Source organism: Nyctibius grandis, chromosome 2 (genome assembly GCF_013368605.1).
Source record: "Nyctibius grandis isolate bNycGra1 chromosome 2, bNycGra1.pri, whole genome shotgun sequence".
Lineage (NCBI taxonomy): Eukaryota > Metazoa > Chordata > Aves > Nyctibiiformes > Nyctibiidae > Nyctibius > Nyctibius grandis.
In genome coordinates, this window is record NC_090659.1 from 61,192,506 (window position 1) to 61,213,213 (window position 20,708).

Below are 20,708 nucleotides of genomic sequence, written 5' to 3' on the forward strand. Positions count from 1 at the left end.
AAAGGCGAGGGAACCCGCACCCGGCCTCAGCGCCCCCAGTTACCCGCCGCCCCGCATCCCTTTGAAGGGGCTCCGCGTGTCCAACTCCTCTTTATTCCGGGGCGGCCCGTGGCGAATGGTCGCGCAAACAGATAAACTTTGACAACTCAGAGACCGCGTGGGAAGGGCCAGTCGGGACCGAGCGTGGGGGAAACCCCTGCCCCCCCCCTCCCACGGCAGGGCACCCGCTGAAAGTTGCGCTGGGAGCTGCGCGCCAGCAGAGACCCGGCCTTTCCCCGCGCAGCGGAGCGGAGGCGGAGCGCCGGCAGACGCGCTCTCCCGGGCGGGGGGCTGCGCCCTGCAGCAGCGGGGAGGGTGCGGGGGAGCTCCGCACCGCCCTGCCGCTGCTCCCCGCTCTTTAAACGGCAGCATATTTGTAAAACACTCAATTTTAGCAAAGAGGGTTTTTGGATTTATTTTATTGCATTATCTTTTCTCCCCGTTTTCCCCCCGCCAGCGCCAGCCGCGCCTCACGCTCACCCCCGGAGTGATTAAAAGCGAGCGGCCTCTCCCCTCACCTCGGCGGCCGCCCGCGGCGCGGCAGGGCCGGGGCCGGGGGCCGGGGGGTGTTACCTGCCGGCCCTGCTCGGCGGGGCTCGGCGTGGCCCCGCCCGCCGCCCCGGCGGTAAGTGACATGCGCGGCGCCCAACCAGCGCGGCGGCCCGGCGGCGGCCCTATGAGCGGCAGCGGCGAGGCGGCGGGGCCGCGCTTATATGGCTACGGCGGCGCGCTGCTGCTGGCCGCGCTCCTGTGCCGGGGACTGGTAGTGGAGGCAGCAGAGCAGCGGAGGCGGCGTCGCCGCGGTTGAAGGTGCCGCGGTGGGAACGGCCGCGGCTGGTGCCGCTCCTTCTTCATTCTTCTCCGTGCTGGGCTGCGCGGCCGCGCAAGTCCCACGCCCGGCTTTCCTACTCCTACCGCCGCGGCGCGCACTGCGGATCTCGCAACGGGAGAGAGAGGGACGTTTTGACGCTGCGACCCCTCCCCCCCATCCTGTTTTTATTTTTTTAATATTTTTTTTAATTATTATTTTTCGCCCCCCTTCTTTCCCTGCTCCGCTCCGGGGTCTTTGCTGGCGACAAGGACAGCGGTGCCCCCCGAGGAAGCCGGAGCCCTGCGGATGCGCCTCCCCGGGACCGGGGGCGCTGACTCTCGGAGTGGATTTATTGACTCGCGGTTACTGCCGAGCTCCCCGAAACAGCCCGGGCTGGTGCTTGTGCGGATTGCAAACTGCAGGGAGCAGTGAGACACACACAGGAGGAGCCTCGTGCCGAGGCTGTGTCCCTTTCCCCCAACCCTTTTATTTCTCCCACTGCCATTTCTTTTATTTTACCTTTTTTTACTCCTTTTCACGCGAGCCTTAGACACTGTGAATGTGTATGGCGCACTGGATCCAAATGGGAGTTGGCAGTTTTGAGTGGCATCTTCCAAGGCAGCCGGGAGACCCCCAGTAAGAGGAAGGACTAAGGCGTTTGCGTTTTTGTTATTGCTGTCGTTACTTCGGAGGTAGATTGGATCTTACCTCGCAGGAGAGTTCCCTGCATGCGAATGGCACACATGACTCAGTAGATCTGCTTGCAGCTCTCGCCAAGTGCATCGTCGACCCTTCGCGTGTGATTTTTTTATTTTTTTTTTTAATTATTTCTTTCCTATCCATCGTCCCGGCTGTTGGGATACCGGGCACCCACCCTGCTGTTCCTGCTCAGGTGCGGGGAAGCCGCACGGCGGAGTTGGCGAGGCTCCGGGCAGGGACTCGGTGCCGCCTGCGACCATGGCAGCGCGGAGGCGAGACGCCTCCGCCTGGAAGTACTGTTGGGGAGTCGTGATGGTTTTATGCAGAACTGCACTGGCGAGGTCCATCGTTTTAGACCCCATTTACTGGAATTCTTCCAACCCCAAGTAAGTTTTCATCCTGCTCCCGCCGGCCGCCTCCCCCCGGGGCCGGCGCTGCCCTCCGTGACGGTGCGTGTTGGGGGGGTGGGGGGACACGGTGCCGCGGCCTCCGGGAGCCATGAGGACGGGGCGGGGGACACAGCGAGCGGCGGCTGCCGGGGACTTCAGCCTGGGCTGGCAGCAGGGTCTGGCACTTCCCGGGGCGGGTAGTCCGTGTCGCAGCGGAGCTGCCCCGCCGCCGCTTGCCCCTGGCGGGAGGGTCCCGGGAGGGGGATCGGGAGCGGAGCGGCGGCAGCAGGCTGAAAGCTGCTCGGAGGGTCCAGGCTCCGCTCCCGCGGAGCCGCCGTCTTCCCCGGGGTCGGAGCAGCGACGGAGGCCGGCGGAGCCGGGCCGCGCTGGGGTGCGCTGCCAGGAAGGGGTGATACTCTTCAACTTCTCCGTCTGCAGATGCAAACTCATCCCATTGACTTCAGCGAAGTTACATCTGCTTATAACAGGGCTAAATTTGTTTGTGGAGTTGATGGTATCAAGGCACATGTCAGTGAGTAATGAACTAAGCATTACCCATCACACAACCATTTAGTGTCATTCTTCATTAACAAACCCAGGCAGAAAAATACATGCGTTCCCAGGACTTCACTATTGAAGCACACTCTTAAAATAGAAGCATATCCTTTAAAAAACTTATTCACTTACACATACAAAATTCTTTGGGAAGAGGAGCTTTTTGGGAAGTGGACCGTGTTTCTGAAGAGAAATCTGCGTTAGTGATGAAAAACTATTTGTGCTTCTCTTTCTGTCCCCTTTCATTTTGACATGCAAAATAAAAGTTGGCTTTGTTCAGTTGTGAAATCATTTTAACTTCTGTGATGAAAACCACTATTTTAGAAAACAAATCACAGTAGGAAGAAATAGTCTGTAATGAGTTTTACACCAGAAATGGGTTAAAGTAATTTCTTTTAACTTACGCTGTATCTTCGATTATATATATTTAAAAGCAAACCATATGCATTGTGTTAATTGAATTTAGAATTTCCTATTAAATCCAGTAAGTACATGTCTTGTTTTCCCGGGGGACTTTTTAGAGGAAATGTTAGGTGGTGATGAGACAAGAATAGAGTATTTCCTGGATCAGGGATTAATTCTGTGTAGGTGGCAGGATCTCCAGGAGTTTGGTGAAGATTTCAAAGTTTGAATTAGGAGTAGCATCTCAAGTTTATCAAGTAGTCTTGCTTTACAGTCACCATTACCTACCGTTGTTTCCACTGAAGGAAAAAGTCGCTGTAGATTTCTCCCAGTGTTTTTCAATAATGGACATATTCGCTGTATCTCTGTAAGATTCTTTACAGAAAAGTTTTCTGATCTAAAAAAAAAAATGGAAACTGACAGGAATGCTGTGGACTGCTCGGTTCAGTGTTTTTATTCCTAGCATTGCATGATAAATGATCATTTTCTGTATGCACCAGATGGGAAGCCGGTTAAAATAAAGTTTAGCTCCAGTCTCTAGCTCTGCACTTTTATGATGCTACACAGTTAAAGCCTACATGACATCTGAGAATAAGCGACCTGGCTTGTTATGAAGTGGGCTTTATAATGCCATTTGAAGTCCTGAAAGTCAAAGGCTACGAGCCGGGGTTGCATTGCATCACTGGGCCTGGTGTGCTAGTGGAAAACAGGCCGGGCTCAGCCTTGGTAGGAAGGGGAAGGCTTTTGCATCCCCGGCCCCGATGGGTTTATGCCTACAGAGGTCACTCTGCCAACGCAGAAGAGCCGGCTGCTCGGGCCTGCTCCCGGCCGGCTCCCACCTGCTTTCGCTTCTGTTACTTACCTTGATAGCTTTTATTAGCCATTAGGGACATGAAAGTATCCGAGCAGCTGGATTCAGCCCGCCTTACAGTGCCTGGGGAGACGCTTCTTTTATCAAATACAAGTTGTGTTTCCATTTGGCTAATTCTAAACCATTTGATTACAAAAAAGGTTTGGATGTTGTTAATGGTAGATCTAACGATAATATCTAATTACTTTTTCAACTTAAATGCACGCTTAAAAATAGGTTCTGCTGTTGATGTAATTGCGTTTTCTTGAGTGATTCATTGAGGCTTAATCACCACAGTGAAGAAGTACACTATTAAAATTAGTCTTTTCAATTGCTGGGGCTAGTGATTTATAGGCCACTTGGAGGCCCATAGTTTGAGGAAGCTTACAAATGCATTACCGATATTGCTGCCCGTGAGACAGCTCCGCTTCTCTGAGCAGGATTTCTTACTAATTCTTGTCACAGTTGTTTGCCTGAAGGATACTGAATAATTTCTCCTTAGACGAGGTTGTCCTCGCTCTGGATTCAAACTGAATGTTAGCTTGAGAAGTAAGCTGCTGAATGGATCTTGTTGTAGTGTAATAAGAAAGCTCCTTTCTAGGTTTAAAGTAATAACTATCTTTGGTACTGGTTAATTTATTCAGAAAAGCTGTGCTTTTAACTCTATTGAAAGCCTCAACACATAAATCTGCTGAACAGGTAGGCAATTAAATGCTGGGAGAAGTTGTTAGCCCGGTTAATATAAAGTATGAAATAATAAATTTTAGGTTAGGGTGAACGTATAAACTGAATTGGTTTTGCACTGAAGTTTGGAGGTTATAATTTCTAGCAGATGGCTGGGACGGAGAGCACCCGGTAGCTGTTTGAAGACAGAGCTCCTTCCCTCTCTCTCCCTTTTTAGAGATCTGCTTTCATTGCCTCGATCAGATGACAAGAGGTGTGTTTTAAGTGACATACATAATTATACCTGCGACTTGATTGCTTGGGAGGTTAAACATCATTGTTGCAGAGGGTTTTTGTGGACTTTACAGACTTCTCATCTGAAGAACCTTAGATCTCATGATGATCTTGAAAACACAGAGAAAAATTACTTTGTAGACTTAGCTCCTGTTGACACTTTTTAATGGGGGACTTTCTGCCTCTGTTGTTTTTGCCAAGACAAACAATGTATATAGATAGCAGGGGACTACCTCGGTTTCACCTCACAAGGGCTCAGCACCGCCTTTGGCACACAGGACAGTACCTCGTTGCTTGTGGGGTGCCTTTGAGTCAAACGGTAGAGAAATCTCATTCAAAAAAACCCATCGCTTATGCCTATATGTCACGATTCCCTGCGTGCTACGGGCCGGTGAGCAAAGCGGTTCCCCTTCGTGACATGTGGAAGGTTATCCTCACTAGTGGTGCCTTTGACACTGATTAAGTTAGATTATATAGCTGTTTTTCTCTCTCTCTGATAACCAGTTATAGATGGGATATTTCACAGCCCGCCTCTGAATGAATGCTAAAATGTCAGAAACTGATAAAGTAAACTACAATTGATGATCCTGTTAAATGGTCTATTCAGTAGCATATAAAGTAGTCTGCTTCTCATTGTATCTGAAATTCTTATTTTTGTAGGTAAACAAATGCGCAATTCACTACCGATTGAATAGCCCCTTGAACTATGCTCTGCCGTTTGCATTTGGGTTAATCTTGTCGGTTTTAATATAGAGAGGAAAAAAGGCGAAAGCACCAGGGGTGGAATTGTTAGTGCTTTCACATCCACATTCCTCACATTTTGTCAGGATGATAAACTGTAGGTAATGGACAGCCGTTGTTTCACAGGACAGGAGAGCCAGCCGGAGCACAAAGAGCTTGCTAAAACGATATCTCACAACATGTTTGGGAGCTTCTCAGCTAGACAAGAATTTATTTGGGAGTCCTGTGTCATGAGACTGCACTTTCTAACCTCAGCAATTACAGCTTCAAGCTGAAGAAACAGGAGTGGAAGGTTAAAAATGATTTAAACACATGCTCCTAAATTGTACCCAAAACATAGCTGTTGACACTTGGCATGCTAATACAAGGAGCTGAGTGGTGGCTTCCAGTCCATTTGATATCTCTAGCGTTTGTAGCCAGGTCTCCGAAGCACAAGTGAACTAGCAAAATGAATTCAGAACAAACTGAAGGCCGAATTCTAGAGCTGGTTATTTTCCCCAGCCTTTTATATGTGGAGTATAACTGCTGTATTATTTATAGTAATTATCTTAAAACATGTTATCTGTAAGCTGTGCTACGTTATTTCACTTCGTTTAATAAAGTAATTGCCTTTAGAAAGGCAGTGACTAAAAGTCAAGCTAAAATCACTTAAGTTCTCCCTCTTCCCACACACAAGAATGTCTCCCTCCCTTTTTCTTTTTTTTTTTCCCCTTTTTTTTTTTTACTCTTCCCTGTTTTATTGTAAGGAGATCACATTGCTTTAGGTGTGATACTCAGGATGGTCTCAAATTCAGCCATGTAAAGGGAAGTCAGCGGTGGACCTGAGGTGGCTGCTGTGACAGGCTGGCGAAGAAGGCCTTTCAGCCTCTGCGCAGCAGCCAGACCAGGGTGGCTTTTTTTTTTTGAGGATCTGGTCTTCCATGTGCATCGTGCAAACCTGCAGTACTTGAAAATTGCTTGTTGCACATGAGAAGAAAGTGTTCTTCTGAGTAAAAAATAGTGATTAAAATGTTATTCATGTGTGCCTATGTCTGCCTGCCGTGGCTGCGACATAAGAAACCTGTTTTCTGGTCATTTATCATACATCTACATGGATTTGCTTATGAGCTCATTCTTTGTGAGGCGTTGTGGAAACTTAAATAGGAATGTTAAACTGCTTGAAATATTTTGATTAAAATATGCAGTGCCACAGAATATAGACTTTTAACCAGAATACTGCTGTCTTGGGCTAGGGGAGTTTTTGGGGGGGTAGGGAGGGAGCAGCAAGGGAGAAGAGTTTGGGGGGGAGTTGCATGAAAAGCAGAGGAAGGGAAGATGGCAAATGGACAGTGTTAGAAGAGCTTGGAAAAACTCCTGTGGCTTCATTGTCTCTTTTAAAGCCCGAGAAACACAAAGACAAACGCAAGTTCAGCCTTTCTCCCATGATGGAAAATGTAAAACCGTTGACACAGCTCCCATGTTTAACTTGTTTAATTCTCATTTTAAATTCAGCACTATAACGGCCGGGTGAACTCTGAAGATTTCTTTAGTAATCCATTTTGTAGTTCCGAATCAAAAACAAAGTGAAAAGGTCTGACACAATTTGCTTTTATTTTTAGGCAAATCAACCCTGGTCATAGTTAATAAGGGGATTACAACCCAGACTAGGTCTTTACAGATGTAATGTAAATCAAGGGCAGAGTATAAAGAAACTGATCCCTTTTGATTGAAGTATGGTAAAAAGGCATAGAGAAACTAGCAGCAGTAATCTGATTGTATGGCAATAAAACCACCATTTTCTGTCTTTCAGATAAAAATAATGTGGTAAATCCATGCAGTTCATAAGATGTAAAGGCAGATAAAGGGTGATGCCATGGCAACATATAGATTAGCTTGATGTTAGAAATGACACGTCTCTGTGAAAGGGGTGTTAGAAACTAAGGGCCTTGCTCCGGGCTGTAAGGTATTATGTGAGAACCGCACAGGACTTGGGGCCGGGATTAGAAAGTATGAAAGGCCTACTTGTGGCTTGGGATGGTTAAATCAGTAAAAAAAAAGCTGCTCAGTTCTTGCTCATTGGTGGCATATAATATGGTAACGATAGATTTCATTTGCTGCTTTCTGCTGAGATGGGGACCGATTAAAACTCGAGGTGGGTGCAATTGTTAGGTGTGGAAGATTTTCCTTGTTAACTCCTGCCCTAGCAGCAGCCCTTCTGAAGAATTAGCTGCACTTGGGGTTTGTTGCCTTAATCTATTTGGGCTTCGGGCAGGAGCATGCTGGCAAGGAGCAGAGAACAGAGCAGATAGGTAGGACGGGGGTTATCTGGAAAGAAAACGGAGACCTTTTGATTTCAGCTGTGTTTCAGGCTGTGGTCTCCATCTCGCACTCCATGGGAGCAGCAAACATATAAACACGGTGCATTGTCTGTGCCTTGGCCAGGTGATACTTCAGCATCTCTTGCATTTCCCATCCTGCAAAAATATAAAAGAAAAAAAAAACACAAACAAAACCAGGATCCGTTCCTATTCACCAGTAAAGCTGCAGATAACCAAATTGATCTGGCTTAGTCTCTAGGTGGTATTTATTTCCAAAAGGCAGGCTGAAATCTAGAAATGAATGAGATAAGCATCTGCCTACACCCCCCCTCTCTGCGCCAACTTAAAATCATTGGGATGAGTTTGCTGTCAGCCCCTAGAGTTCAGCCGACAGACAATTTAGCCATTGTTTTGTCATTTATTTTAAACGATCTGCAGCTGTAAAGGTAGTAAAATACCTCTCCTACTGCAGCTACTTGGATTTTTTTTCCTTGCTTTTTCTCTTAAAGGGCCTTCTAAATAGTTAAGACTGGCTTTTCTACCTAACTGACAACCGTAAACACCCACAACTTAAAGTCAGCGTTACATTGCAAATCAGGGGTACGATTCAAACGAGAAATATTTACTTTATTGCCTGCTCATTTGTTTGCTAAGGGGCGAAACGAAAGCACTCTGCGTTTGTTAGGCAGAGTCTAGACGTAAGAGGAAAAAGCACCGAAGCCTACAATAACAGTTGTGTCTTTCTTTAGTGGGAATGAGCCTGGGATGAGCTCGGCAAAATGGAATTCATGCTGTTTGTTTGGCAGTGGCTTGGACACTTTTAAAGTTTTTTTTTTCCATTTTCTGGGCTTTTTAGAAAGATGTTAATTACATGCTTGAATTTATCATTCTTATCCTACCCCATAGTAAGCTGGACTGACTGAAAAGGCAACTCCAAACCCAAAACTGTCAAGCTGCTGATGTCATTTAACAAATGAAAAATAAACAAGTGCATATAGGGAGCTGAACAGATTGGCAGAATATACGGGGCCTGAAGTGCTCAGATACGTTTCCTCTCTTGCAGCTTAACCTTCACAAATCTATATTAAAAGATCCAATTCATTTGCTGAAATTCTCCAGAGCACAGGGGCACCCCCCTCTGATTTACAGGCCGGTCACATCCAAGCACCTTGCATTCTGCATTTGACAATGATTGCTAATGGGCCATTCAACTAAAGTATTTGCTTGTTAACAGGGAACAGAGCATGATAAATGTCCAGCAAGCTTGCGGCCTCCTTCAGCTTTTCAAATGCAGACTGGTGCATATTTATGGCAGGCAAATGACAAAGAGGGAAGCTGAATTACTCTGCCCTTATGCTTTCTGTTCGAACAAGGGTTAAAGTAATTAAAGAAATAATGCAAAAACCGATGTCCTTTGTTTGCCCACCATTGTCCAACATTTAGCTTTCGAACCTGCCTGCCATGTCACATTTCAGAAATGTACCAGATAAGGCTGGGTAGGTTTGGCAGGGCCCAGAAAGGAGTGGGCAGCCCTTCACGGAGCACATCCTGGGCAGTGCACACCAGGTCTCCCTGTTCCCATACAGCATCCTCTGCAGGTTCCCCTCTGACATACATTAACTCGAAGATGTACTTAAAAACACAGAGGTTTTGCAATTTGCACTTAACGTTCCCTAATTGGGAAAAAACCCCCCACGAAACCCAAACACAAAACAGTGGAGAGGCTTTGAGAAAACAAGCACATTGCACTCAGTATGTTTTTGAAAGCCAAGTATGAAAACAAAATGGCAGAACAAAAAACAGTTTCGCCTTGCTTCTCTGCCCTCAAGGACAGATAGATATTCAAAACTGAAACTATAAAGCATACACACATGAGTTCCCTAAACTTGCAGTGTCTTCAGTGTAATTTTGAATTATTTGTTATTGGTTTTTTTTGTGCTTTTAAATTCCTGTCTAATCTGAGCGTGATTTTCAAAAGTCTTCAAGCAGACTTACATGCAGAATTACAATAGATAATTTTAAACTCCATATTTGAAATGTCATTTAGTATTTTATATTTCTAGTTGCAAGTAGATAAATGTGTTCAAGGTTTCTGTCTAGGTCCTGTTCAACTCCATGAAAATACCTCCAGTGACATCAGCGAGTATTACATTAGCCTGCAAGGGCTTTACATTATGAATGTTTTTACATTATAGGCAAAATTTTAATTTTCTTATAATGAACAAAATCTATCATTTTACTCGAGGAAACAGAACATCTAGATTCTCTTTTTTTCCTGTTAACTGTGATGCAGAGAACTTTCCTTTGATGTGATTATAAACATTGTCAAAGACGACGAATAAGGGCAGGACCTCTATCTTTTTTGGCAATCCTGGCCAGCCAACACCCAGTGTTTATTGCGGTATCAACATGGCAATTATAATGCAGCTGATTTAAACTTTGATGTAATAGTCTATGCTTTCTTCTGTTTTTAAATGTAGGTTCCAAGCCAAAAAAGATAAAGGCTGGTAGAGGATTAGGTTGCTAGGTGAATCATTCCTGATGTATGGCATATACATAACTATAAGATGGGGTTTTCTACCTATAGTGTTCTTTTTATGTGTCTTGTGGTTAATGGCTAAAATAGGATTTACAAAATTTTATTTAGTAGGATTCAGAGCTGTGTACACTTGAAAAAATAATCAAGTTTTACATGTGTCAACAGAAAATGAGGAATTATATGGCTTGTCTTACACAGGAGGATAGGTTAGATGGTGGAATGATACACTAGGCTGAAAAATCTGTGATGCTGCACATTACTTTTCACTGTTTTATTAGCTTTTGTTTGAATAGTGCATTTACTTAGGTACCCAAACCAAAGAACAGTGGTGGGAAAGATGCACAATGCACTGTAAAGGGAAGTGCATGTCTTATTAAAGCTAATAAGAGGGATTTCAAATTTATTATTATTGTTGTTACTTAAAGCCCAGTTGCAATTGAATGCTATTTTATTTTGGATTGGGAGTTCTGCCAGACTTCAGCCTGTCAGAGCTGAGAAGACTCAAATCAAGTCCAGGCCTATTTCTGCAGCAAACGGGAATCCTGGCTCCTTGCCTGTGGATTCATTCAGGAAGGCCCATCTGGCTTTTGATGTTCTGCAAGTTTGAAGCAGTTTGTTTAAGGAACCTATGCATCGAGCACTGGTGAAAGCACACATAACTGTGCTTCTGACTCTTTGAGTGGTGCATCATTTCACATTTTCATTTTTGCTGGTGCTTGCCATCTGCTTACCTACTGCCTGAGCAGCAGTTGGTTTCTATACCTGACTGGATAAAAGTGTAAATTTGGAGTTGGGAACATCTTGACTCCTTTTGAGGATTTGCAATCCCATAGCATTCACTGTCCACACTTCAATTGCTTTCTTCATGTTTAATTAATTTCAGTTTAGTTAAGAAGCAGTCTAGCTTAATCACTGCACAACACTTGACCTTTAGGTTTTTTTGAGGTTTCTTTTTCCAAGGTATTTCCAAGCTATATAGATTAGCTGAACAGGGAAGGTCACGTTGGCAGGCAAGATTACTAGTCTGAGTGTTAAATATTTTAAGAGAGACGATTTTTAGTGGTAATCGTTAATTCCTTCTACTTTATATCAGACAGTTTTCAGGCACTTTTTGAAGAAAAAACAAAAGCCAAATCTTCATAAATTTATTGCTTGTTGTAGTCCTTTCCATTCTGTGGATCGGTGTGTGACAGCAAGGTGAGCAAGACTGCACGATGCTCCGAGGGCCTGACTCAGGAAACTGTCCTTGTTCTGAAAAGCTCACGTTAAACATGTGCTGAATGCCGAATATTTTTGCTGAAACGCGACGAATTTAAGGATGAGCTGTCTTGAATCAAGGCCAGAGTGAAAAGGTTTTTTGGGGTTGGACAAATACAGATCTCTGTGAAGCTTCCTTACTTTTTTTTTATATTGGAAATTTATGTCAGAAGCTACTGCCCTGTCTGCACTTGGAATGAGTCTTAATTTTTGTGTAGCTTGCCAGTAGTCAGCGAGTTAAAGTGGAGTGGCTGGAGCTCGCCCTGTCCTCGGCTGTCGGCTAGACCCCCATGATGGACTCTTCCACCCAGGGCAGGAATGTCTGATCCAGTGATGAATGCACTTCTAGGCCTTTACAGGAGTTTTTAAACTACTCCAGTGTCAGTTTAGCTTAATTAGAGAGGCTCAGACCTGCAGCGGGCCAAAAGCTGTTTCTTGGTAGGTCAGATACTACTCGTGCCTTGGAGGTGGCAGTGGCCGTCCGGTTTTATTCTGCTTCTGAAAGTCAGACAAACTTTGGAAAAGTTTGTATTTAATGTAAGAACATAGAATCTCCACACTTGCGAGTGGCTGAATCTTGGGTTTAATGTGAGATGCAAGTGCAGGCTGACTGTAGATCTCCCATTTGGATTTTTGCTCAAGGTAATTTTCTCCCATCTGAAAACTGTCTCTTTAATATAAATAGAAAAAGGATGTGGTATAAGAGTGGTAGAGAGTAGTAACTGGATTCTGAAAATCTTTGCATAGCAATGATTTGCCAAAATAGGTTCAGTTTTTCATACAATGCTGTTATTGATTTGGCATAACTTTTCCTGAAATTTGTGAGTTAATAACTTGTTCTGCTTCCAGTGTTTACTTATGCAGGCAAATGGTATGCAATAATATATTTTCTAACAACTGCAAAGCAGCTGAAGTTTTTTCTTTGAATTTGAGATATAATCACCGATTATTAATGTCTCATCAAGGAACAAGACAGTCCCCGCCCTCTTTTATAGACTTTTCTTGGAGCATGTCTTGGAACAAGACTGTACAGGTGCGAACAAATTGTAGGCAAGAGAAGGAAAACTGCGAACTTTGGTTGGTATCCTTGTATTGTGGCTGACATGTAAGATTTGTTTCTGTAATAGGAACGGTGGAGAAGACCACGGAATAGCACAGCAACAGAACAATCTGGTTTTATTGTTTCTTTCTGGTGATTTACAGTGCCCTTTTTGAAAAGTTGTTCTTTGGCAAATGCCAACTGCTCTCTGTTAGCTTTCTGAAAGGAAAGGCTTTAGTGACCTGTGTAAGAAGCACACATGGTTTGGTTTGACTTTCTGTTCCATATTAACTACTGCTCTGCATCTTTTCAACAAAGCGCCATCTTTCTTGGGTTGGGCACACCCTGCCTCTGTGAGCACAAGTCAGGTAGAGCAGTGGTTTTGTGCTACGCTGAATTCATGGCACAGATTTTTTTTATTTTTATTTTTTTCAAAAAATCCAAACCATATAAATTCCTGATTATCTTTGCTGCGAGAGCAAAGAACTACTTTAATACTCCCAGTAGCATATTTTGAACAACAATTCTTTAATTAAAACAACATTGGTCTCTTCCTGTATTTCATGGCTTGCAAATGAGAGAAAACACCAGTGTTAATATCAAAGGGAGTCAGTTTTCATTACAGTAATGGTTCAATTGTGCAATGCTGTAGGCAGTGAAATTTAATATTATTGTGACTTGTATTGTAATTGTAGGATGACAGAGGAAAATGGATTGAGTTTAAATATAAGTGTACACAGCAGCACATGGACTTTGTCAAATGGAAGCTGAGGGTTGGGGCAGGACGGGTCCCCCTCTGGCTCTATCATAATGAATTAGTATTTTGTAAATAACTGGCCACTAGACTATAGATTTATTACCTTTTGTAGATATATGTGGACACACACAGACATACATGGATTCTGTACTGACTCTAATTGCAGTGCAGGAGTTGCAGAACAGGTTTATGCCTGTAGGCTTGCAGGGTATTTGAATGTCTGGGCTTCTTGTCTTCACCTATCATGAAAATATTCTTGCCTGCCAGTTTGTGAAGTTTTCTTCTGAAGGATACACCCATCCTTTCAGCTAAGGGATTGCTAACACATGAATGGCCTCAGACTGGAAAGCCCTTTGTCATTCTTTTCTTCCTGATGAATAAAATAAAATTCAAGTTGCAGATGATCTTTGCTCTAGACAATTGTGCTAGAGAGACAGCTAGTGTTAATGAGCAATATCCCCTTCTTTCCCAGTTGCCCATATACATGCAGATTAAAATGGAAAATGGTAATTTAAACCATCCATTACTGATTTCTTCCGTGGAAGATTAGGGACAATAAAAGCTAGATGTTTCATTTGTTTACAGTGTAAGCAAGTGGAAGATGTCCCCAAAGCAGTGCCTGATATTCTACTAGTGTGTAAACATGATGCCCTGTCGTCTTACCCCATATCTTCACAGTGTTTCTCAGATGTATGTTCGTGTTGAAACCTGTTCTAATGTTGAAGTGCAAAAGGGGGCAGTAAAGTGCTATCCAAAAAAAAGTTTATTTTTTGAGGGTATTTTTTGTGGCGAAAGTTGCATTTCTCAATAGGTTTATAATCTCCCATATTTAAAATAATGATCACATGAGTATCTTCTGTTTGAAAGGCTTACAAATGTTGCCAAAGCGTATCGTTAAGCATTGTGGGAACAGTGTTTGCTGTGTGTATTTACATGTTCTGTCCTTTAACCCAGTCCTGAAACATGCTACATATTTGGAAGGAATCGAAGGCAGGAAGCTTTCCTCAGATATATTTAGGACATAGCTATATGAAGCACTTCTGAAAGAATTCCAACTTTGCTAATCATGTCTGGTTCTCATGTTGTGCATTACCAGCACCGCGTTTCTGGAAAAACAAAATTAAAAGAATGCTGAGGCTAGGGGTTTCTGCTTGAAGTACTAAAGGGCGTAGTGGTGGCATGGGTGAAGACGTTGGGCTCCCATTCAGACCCGCATGCATCATTTGTCAAGAGGTAACTAGAAAGAGCAACTAATTACAGTGCACCTACTGAGTGTTTTCTCTTTCAGAAATTCCTCAGAATAAGCAGTTTATACAGATTGGCTGCTACTCTCCACTGCTGCTACTTGCAGTTTTTGAACTCTACGTAGAAAGCATGTTTCTGCTGAAATGCAATAAAAAGGAGAATGCGCCTGTGCGTGTTTCCATGCTTGTTCATGAGAGAGAGGGAGCAAGCAATGATTTGAGGAGTGATTCCCTGTTAGCTGAAGCTGAGTAAGTCCAGCACTGTTGTGAGGGTTCATATTTCTGTAAATGCTGATGAAATGTTAATATAATACACTTTAAAATAGAACTTTGGTCATATCCATCCTTTTTTTTTTCCCTTAGTTAGGAGACTCTCCTGAAGCACATTAGTGGTTCTTTTGTGGTAACCAGAATTGATTTTGTAAATGGATCAGAATTCTCTAGTGCTTTAAGTACTTCTAGCAGAGCAGTAATTGCTTTCTGCACAATAATACAAAAGTTAATTGCTATTAATAGTGCTTTATGTGGAGGTCATATATGAAAACTGAAAACAAAATCTATATTTTTAAAAAAATTCCTTTGTCAACCTTGGTAAAAAAATCGAATCGTACATCTTTTCAGCATTTCAAGCCTTACCTGTGTGGGAAATGTTCTAAGCCAGTCTGCGTGTTCTTGTGCAAAAAGCCCAGATCTTGTTTCCCATTGTAGAGAAAAAACAAACAGATAGGTGTTTGCTCTCAGAGAGTTTTTTTAAGGCAGGAGAAAATGTGCTTCCCTTTTATGGGATGAAGACTGCGCATCCATTTTCGCACCGTGGATTTACATTGGGGACAGAGGGGTAAAGCACAAATTGGTCTGAAGGTTTTAGCTGTGAAGCGGGTTTTTTACTTTGCTCTGCGAGTGAGAGCCAAGAAGCGAGGGAAAGGACAGCTTTCCAGCAAAACTAAACCATCTCTTGTGTCCAGTTGAAACAGATACGCTGTCTTACAGCAAAACCCTTCTGGCAGCTGCGTGCTGCGGGGCTGAAGGCAGGGCGCTGCCTCTGCTCGGCGGGGTGGGCTGGGAAGAAGGGCTTCCGGCACCCCCGAGTCTGTGGTCACCCCGAGATGCTGTGATCCCCTGGACAGGAACTGCAGAGTCAGCTGCCTCTGCCCGAGCCCAGGATTGGGGTAGCCTCAAAGGAGAGTCTGCTGCACCTCCTTTGGCTTATTTACTTTTTCCACAGAATGAGATCACATCTGTAACCTCGTACATCACAGCTTTTAAGGAACCAGATTTTTCTCTTGGAGAGATTGTCTGCAATAAGATGTGTTTGGTCCCAGGTTGCAGGTGACCTTCCATATATGTGAAGAGTCAAAGGGGTACAGCTCTTGCCAAATATCACGTCTTAGCTGCAGGTTTTGTGCTCTCTCAAGTGCAAGGCACCTTCAGACCTGTGACTGTCCTAAGCTGAATGGAGCGAAGAAGTGAGTGTCTGTATCTCTGCAACAGCAATAGTCACATAAGTTATTTGGTGAAGGAAACTTGTGACACATCTCTCTAGGAGACTGGTCAGGGCATTTTCTGACGTGTTTGAAGAGGCATAGTGTCTGTGGGTGTCTCTCTGTGCAGTGGAAGCTCTGTGCCTTTAGGACTGTGATGTGATGGTACAATTTGACTGTCAAATCTTGCAGGCCCATGCAAAAGGATGTTTCCTTTGGGGAGAAGTATATGCACTCTCAGCCCATCCTCATTTTACTCCTATTAAAAATCCTTTTTTGTATTTTAAATGCTTTCCTCTAGTATTTTGCAAAAGGTAACATGCTGAATTGCTAAACGAAACAGCTAAAATTTCATAAATGCTCCTCGTTCCCTGTCTGCTTAAAATTTTGAGAAAGCATCTTAATGCTGCAGAATCATTCTTATGTAAGTTATTAAGATTGCAGTAGTAAATATATTGCGTTGTTTTGCCATACTGAAGTCAATGGAAGTTTTGCAATCGATTTCAGTAAGAATAGGTCCAGGAAAGCCACCAAGAAAGGCGTCCATTTGCATGGTGGCTACTTGAGACACACGAAATGATGGCATCGCTACCATTTTGTATCCAAGGTGGTGATTAAAACAAAGTAAACCCTTGACCATCCCCTTTTTCAGTGCATTGCAGGCATTTCCCCTGAGTAGTCCAAAAGAAGACGGGCTCCTTTGGAGGTGAGGAAGGGGGGAGGACAAGGAGGTACCACAAACCCCAGGATGGAGATCAGCTACAGCTTCAGGGGACTGTTTCAAAGCATTTATGGGCTTGGTGCAGGTTTTATTGCAGAAGAGCCTGAGCCCTGAAAAGAGGTTCATCCCTTCCAATGGAAGTGAGAAATACAAGAGCTGCAGCTTTAGAAAATTCTGTTATGATATTTTATAATCTGGCTTTATATAATGTGGTACTTACCATTAAAGATCTTAAGGGATGAGTATGAATAAATTTATTTGTTTGTTTGAATTCCATTTGGTTTCTGTCCTGCAAGTCCTATTAATGCAAGAAACCATTGCTTACATTAATAGTTTCATTAACTGCATGGAAAAATGTTACATATAAATAAAGGTCAGCAGATTAAACTTCTTAAATTTTATTTAAATTCAAAAACATGCCTATTTAACATGTTCTGTAAAACTTTGTTATAATATTAAAATAATTTAATAATACTGCACTGCCAAAGGGAAGTAGCTTCCAAAACTGACTTAAAAGAATTTTAATAATATGAAATGCTGTACTACTTTTGTTTTCAAAGTTTCATTTGCTAGTCTGTGTATAAAGCCAGTCTGTCGTCTTCCTGTGTCAAACTATGGTAATTTTTCTTGCAGAGTAGAGTAGTGCTTTTCTTTTTAACCAAATTCCATACCCATTTTGAGACACAGACTCCACATTAATCTTTTTTGATGAAGCTTGTTTTTCTGTCTGTTCCACAGCAGTTACTGATCCTCTTCTCATTGAATTCGTGTTCACTTAATCCATTTAAACTGGAGTGAGATCAGCCCTATAAAATCACTGCTTCTGCAAAAAAGCATTTCGGGTTTACAGCTGGGTGTATACCTTATATCCACGTGGCATATCTTTGTATGTGATGTTGAATATGACAGAAACTAGTGTGAAAACTGTATGGAGCAAAGGACTCCCTTTCAGAGAGCACTGGTCTACGTTTTTGGATTTTGTTCAGTTGAAAGTCTTTGGGAATCAGTAAACTGGTTCACATGTCATTCAGCTGGCTGTGATTAGGGTACTGCTACTTCACAGAAATCACTAGGACCTTTTTCTGGAACTTTTATTTGTTTTGCATCAAGCTGGTAGAACTTTTGCCTTGCTTAAATATTTCTCCTGTGGATATAACATTATTCAAAATATGAATGTTGTTATTTTCTCAAAAGCCAGATGATAAATACATACACTATTTAATAACCATTCTTTTTAAACAGTAAGGACTTGTACATGGATTGTTATTCTGTATTCCATTTCAGTTTGCACTTGTACAAGTAATGGACTAACATACTGTGTTATTAGTATTCATGACATTTCCTTAATAAAACTTTTCAATGAATAACTTTATAGTCAGGCTGGTAGTTAAACTTCATAAAGTTAAGTGGGTAGGATTCCCCAACAGAAGGTTTCAGGCTGCATTTTAAAAAGCATCTTGATTGTTCACATTTTTAGGGTTATTTTTGTTACATTAATTTAAGCTAACTGCCTACACCAATTAGTTCAGGTAAGGTATTAAAGCACAGAAATTTGGCACTGTTTCCCCAGTTAAATATACAAGACTCTCAACAAGTACTAACAGTTACTAAAATTGCACTTAATTTTGTAATTGCTAGGATATAGTGAATGGGTGCAAGCTGGAACACAGGAGGTTCCACATAAATATGAGGAAAAACTTCTTTACGGTGAGGGTGACCGAACACTGGAACAGGCTGCCCAGAGAGGTTGTGGAGTCTCCTTCTCTGGAGACATTCAAAACCCGCCTGGACGCGTTCCTGTGTGATATGGTCTAGGCAATCCTGCTCCGGCAGGGGGATTGGACTAGATGATCTTTCGAGGTCCCTTCCAATCCCTAACATTCTGTGATTCTGTGATTCTGTAAGTGTGCATATATATATTTATAGTATGTGTGTACGCATATAGTTTTGCAAGTTGGGAAAAGCATGACGACACATTTTTTACATCAGTCGGTACTGATTAACAAAATCTCTAAGAGATTATTTCTCTAAGAATTTTATGTTTTGATAATTTTACAGTTTCAGAAATGTCTGTGTAGTAAGGAATAGTAGAATATTCTCAGTGAAAAAGTGCTGACAGATAAAGTTCTATTTCTTTTGAGAATTTACTATTATGAAATTAAGTAGGTTTGAGTGGTTATCATTAAGGAAAACTCCTTTATAATTTAATATGGCTGAATGTGCTGAGTTTCTCTAAACAAGAAGCAGATTCTTAAGAAATTAGTTGGAAACTGTGTATAATATAAATTTTATTTTTTGTAAAATTTCAAAATCAAATTTAACTTCTTTAGGACTTTGACCAGTAAGGGTACATTAGTGCCGGGAACTGCTGGGCCTTAAAATAAGTATGGTACAGAAAATTATTGTAACGTTGGTGGGAGTGGGGAAAGGACTACTCTGTTCCTATTTTCTGTTCATGTGTCACATGCATTTTTGGTCTGATATACTTATTTTTAAAAAGGTTTGGGAACTCTGTGTGTTGCTGTTATTTGATAAGCTGCATGACTAGTTGGACGTGTGGGAGGGATTCACATGCATGGGCTTTGCACAGATGTCAAATGTCACCCACAATACACCAATTTTGGGCTGACAGTAAAAATGCCCTTTGTATCCAAAAGTGCCAGACAGAAAACGCGTGAATTTCATCGAGCAGCTTTTACTGTACATGATATACTTTTCTGTGCTTTCTCACAGTAAGCACTAGCGTTATTAATTGTGAGCAAGATTCTTTAAGTGCTTTAGTCTCACTGTATCTGACTGCTGACAGAAATGAGTCAGGAAACTCGCTAAGCTTTTCTCCTAAGTTTCTGTTGGAGTACAGGGGTCTGTGTTGGTACTTAGGTTTTCCAGGAAAGAACATTTGGAGCTGAAAAGCAGAAAGTTAGAAAGTTAGCTTTTTACAGAAGGCAATGGTTCCAGTGCTGTCGCTGTCCTGACAGCTCAAAGAGCATGTCACTGTTCCAGGCATCCACTGGAGTAACGCAGCCTCCTCGGGACCAGTCACAGGATTCTGAAAACCTCTTGCTCTGTTTTTATTATATTTCTGTTTGGGGAAAAAAAAAGTTTTTTAATTAGTTAAAGGCACATTCTGATCAGACTTTTGAAGCCAGTTCATTAACTTGATTTTTACAGATGCCATTCTGCAGACATTTCATAAGTGTTGATGTGACCCCAGAATGCTTAAGGCTACAGCAGAACTTGCAGAAATAAAGATTCAGGATTAATCCTGAAGCTGTTGTTAACCACTATCAAGGCTGAATGTACATTGTCCTTTTTTTTTTTTTCCGATAATAAGGTTTTCAAAAATAGGATCATAAAACAGTAGTCTTAATCCTCCTGACATTTAATGAATAGCTTCAGAAAATGCTTAGTACCCAGCGAATGATTTATTTGAAGTTTCTGTGAAAATACAGTAGCAAAAGTATTATACAAATGCAGGGATAATAATCATGCCTACTACTAATCAGCCGCTGTAAGTTTTGTGGTTGAACTGAAATGCATGAAGTGAAACTTTTTTATTCTCTCCATCCATATTCTTGCTTTATTGTTGTAAGAAAATAAGGAAAGTAAATTGAAAAAATATCTTTCGTGCAAAGGTCACAGTCAAAACTGCAAACTGTGTAAAAAAATTAAATACAATCAAGTTCTCTGATTAATCCTTTCATTTTCAGCCTTTGTCTTTCCTAATCCTGTCAGCATTAGATCCTACAAGTTCAGAAACTCAAGTGGAAGGAGATTTACTGAGTTTGGTTCTCAAACTGTACAGACTTTGGAGCCATAGCGGGAATATTTACTTTACTGCTGTAAAGTCTAACGATTGCGTCAGTTTAAAGCTCTTGTAAAATGTGTTTGAGCTGTCTGTTGGGGGTGGTTCTGTCCTCTGCCTTTTAT

At 42.4% G+C, this 20,708-nt stretch overlaps 1 protein-coding gene across 1 annotated transcript in view; it reads left to right on the plus strand.

The window, feature by feature from the left end:
• Window positions 1-1,073: 1,073 nt before the first annotated feature.
• The window catches only part of EFNB2 (ephrin B2), a 45,008-nt gene continuing 25,373 nt past the window's right edge, over window positions 1,074-20,708 (plus strand). The window contains exon 1 of the mRNA XM_068422102.1: window positions 1,074-1,935. Coding sequence (XP_068278203.1) covers window positions 1,808-1,935 — 128 coding nt within the window. The 5' untranslated portion in view covers window positions 1,074-1,807. The remainder of the gene's footprint in view (window positions 1,936-20,708) is intronic.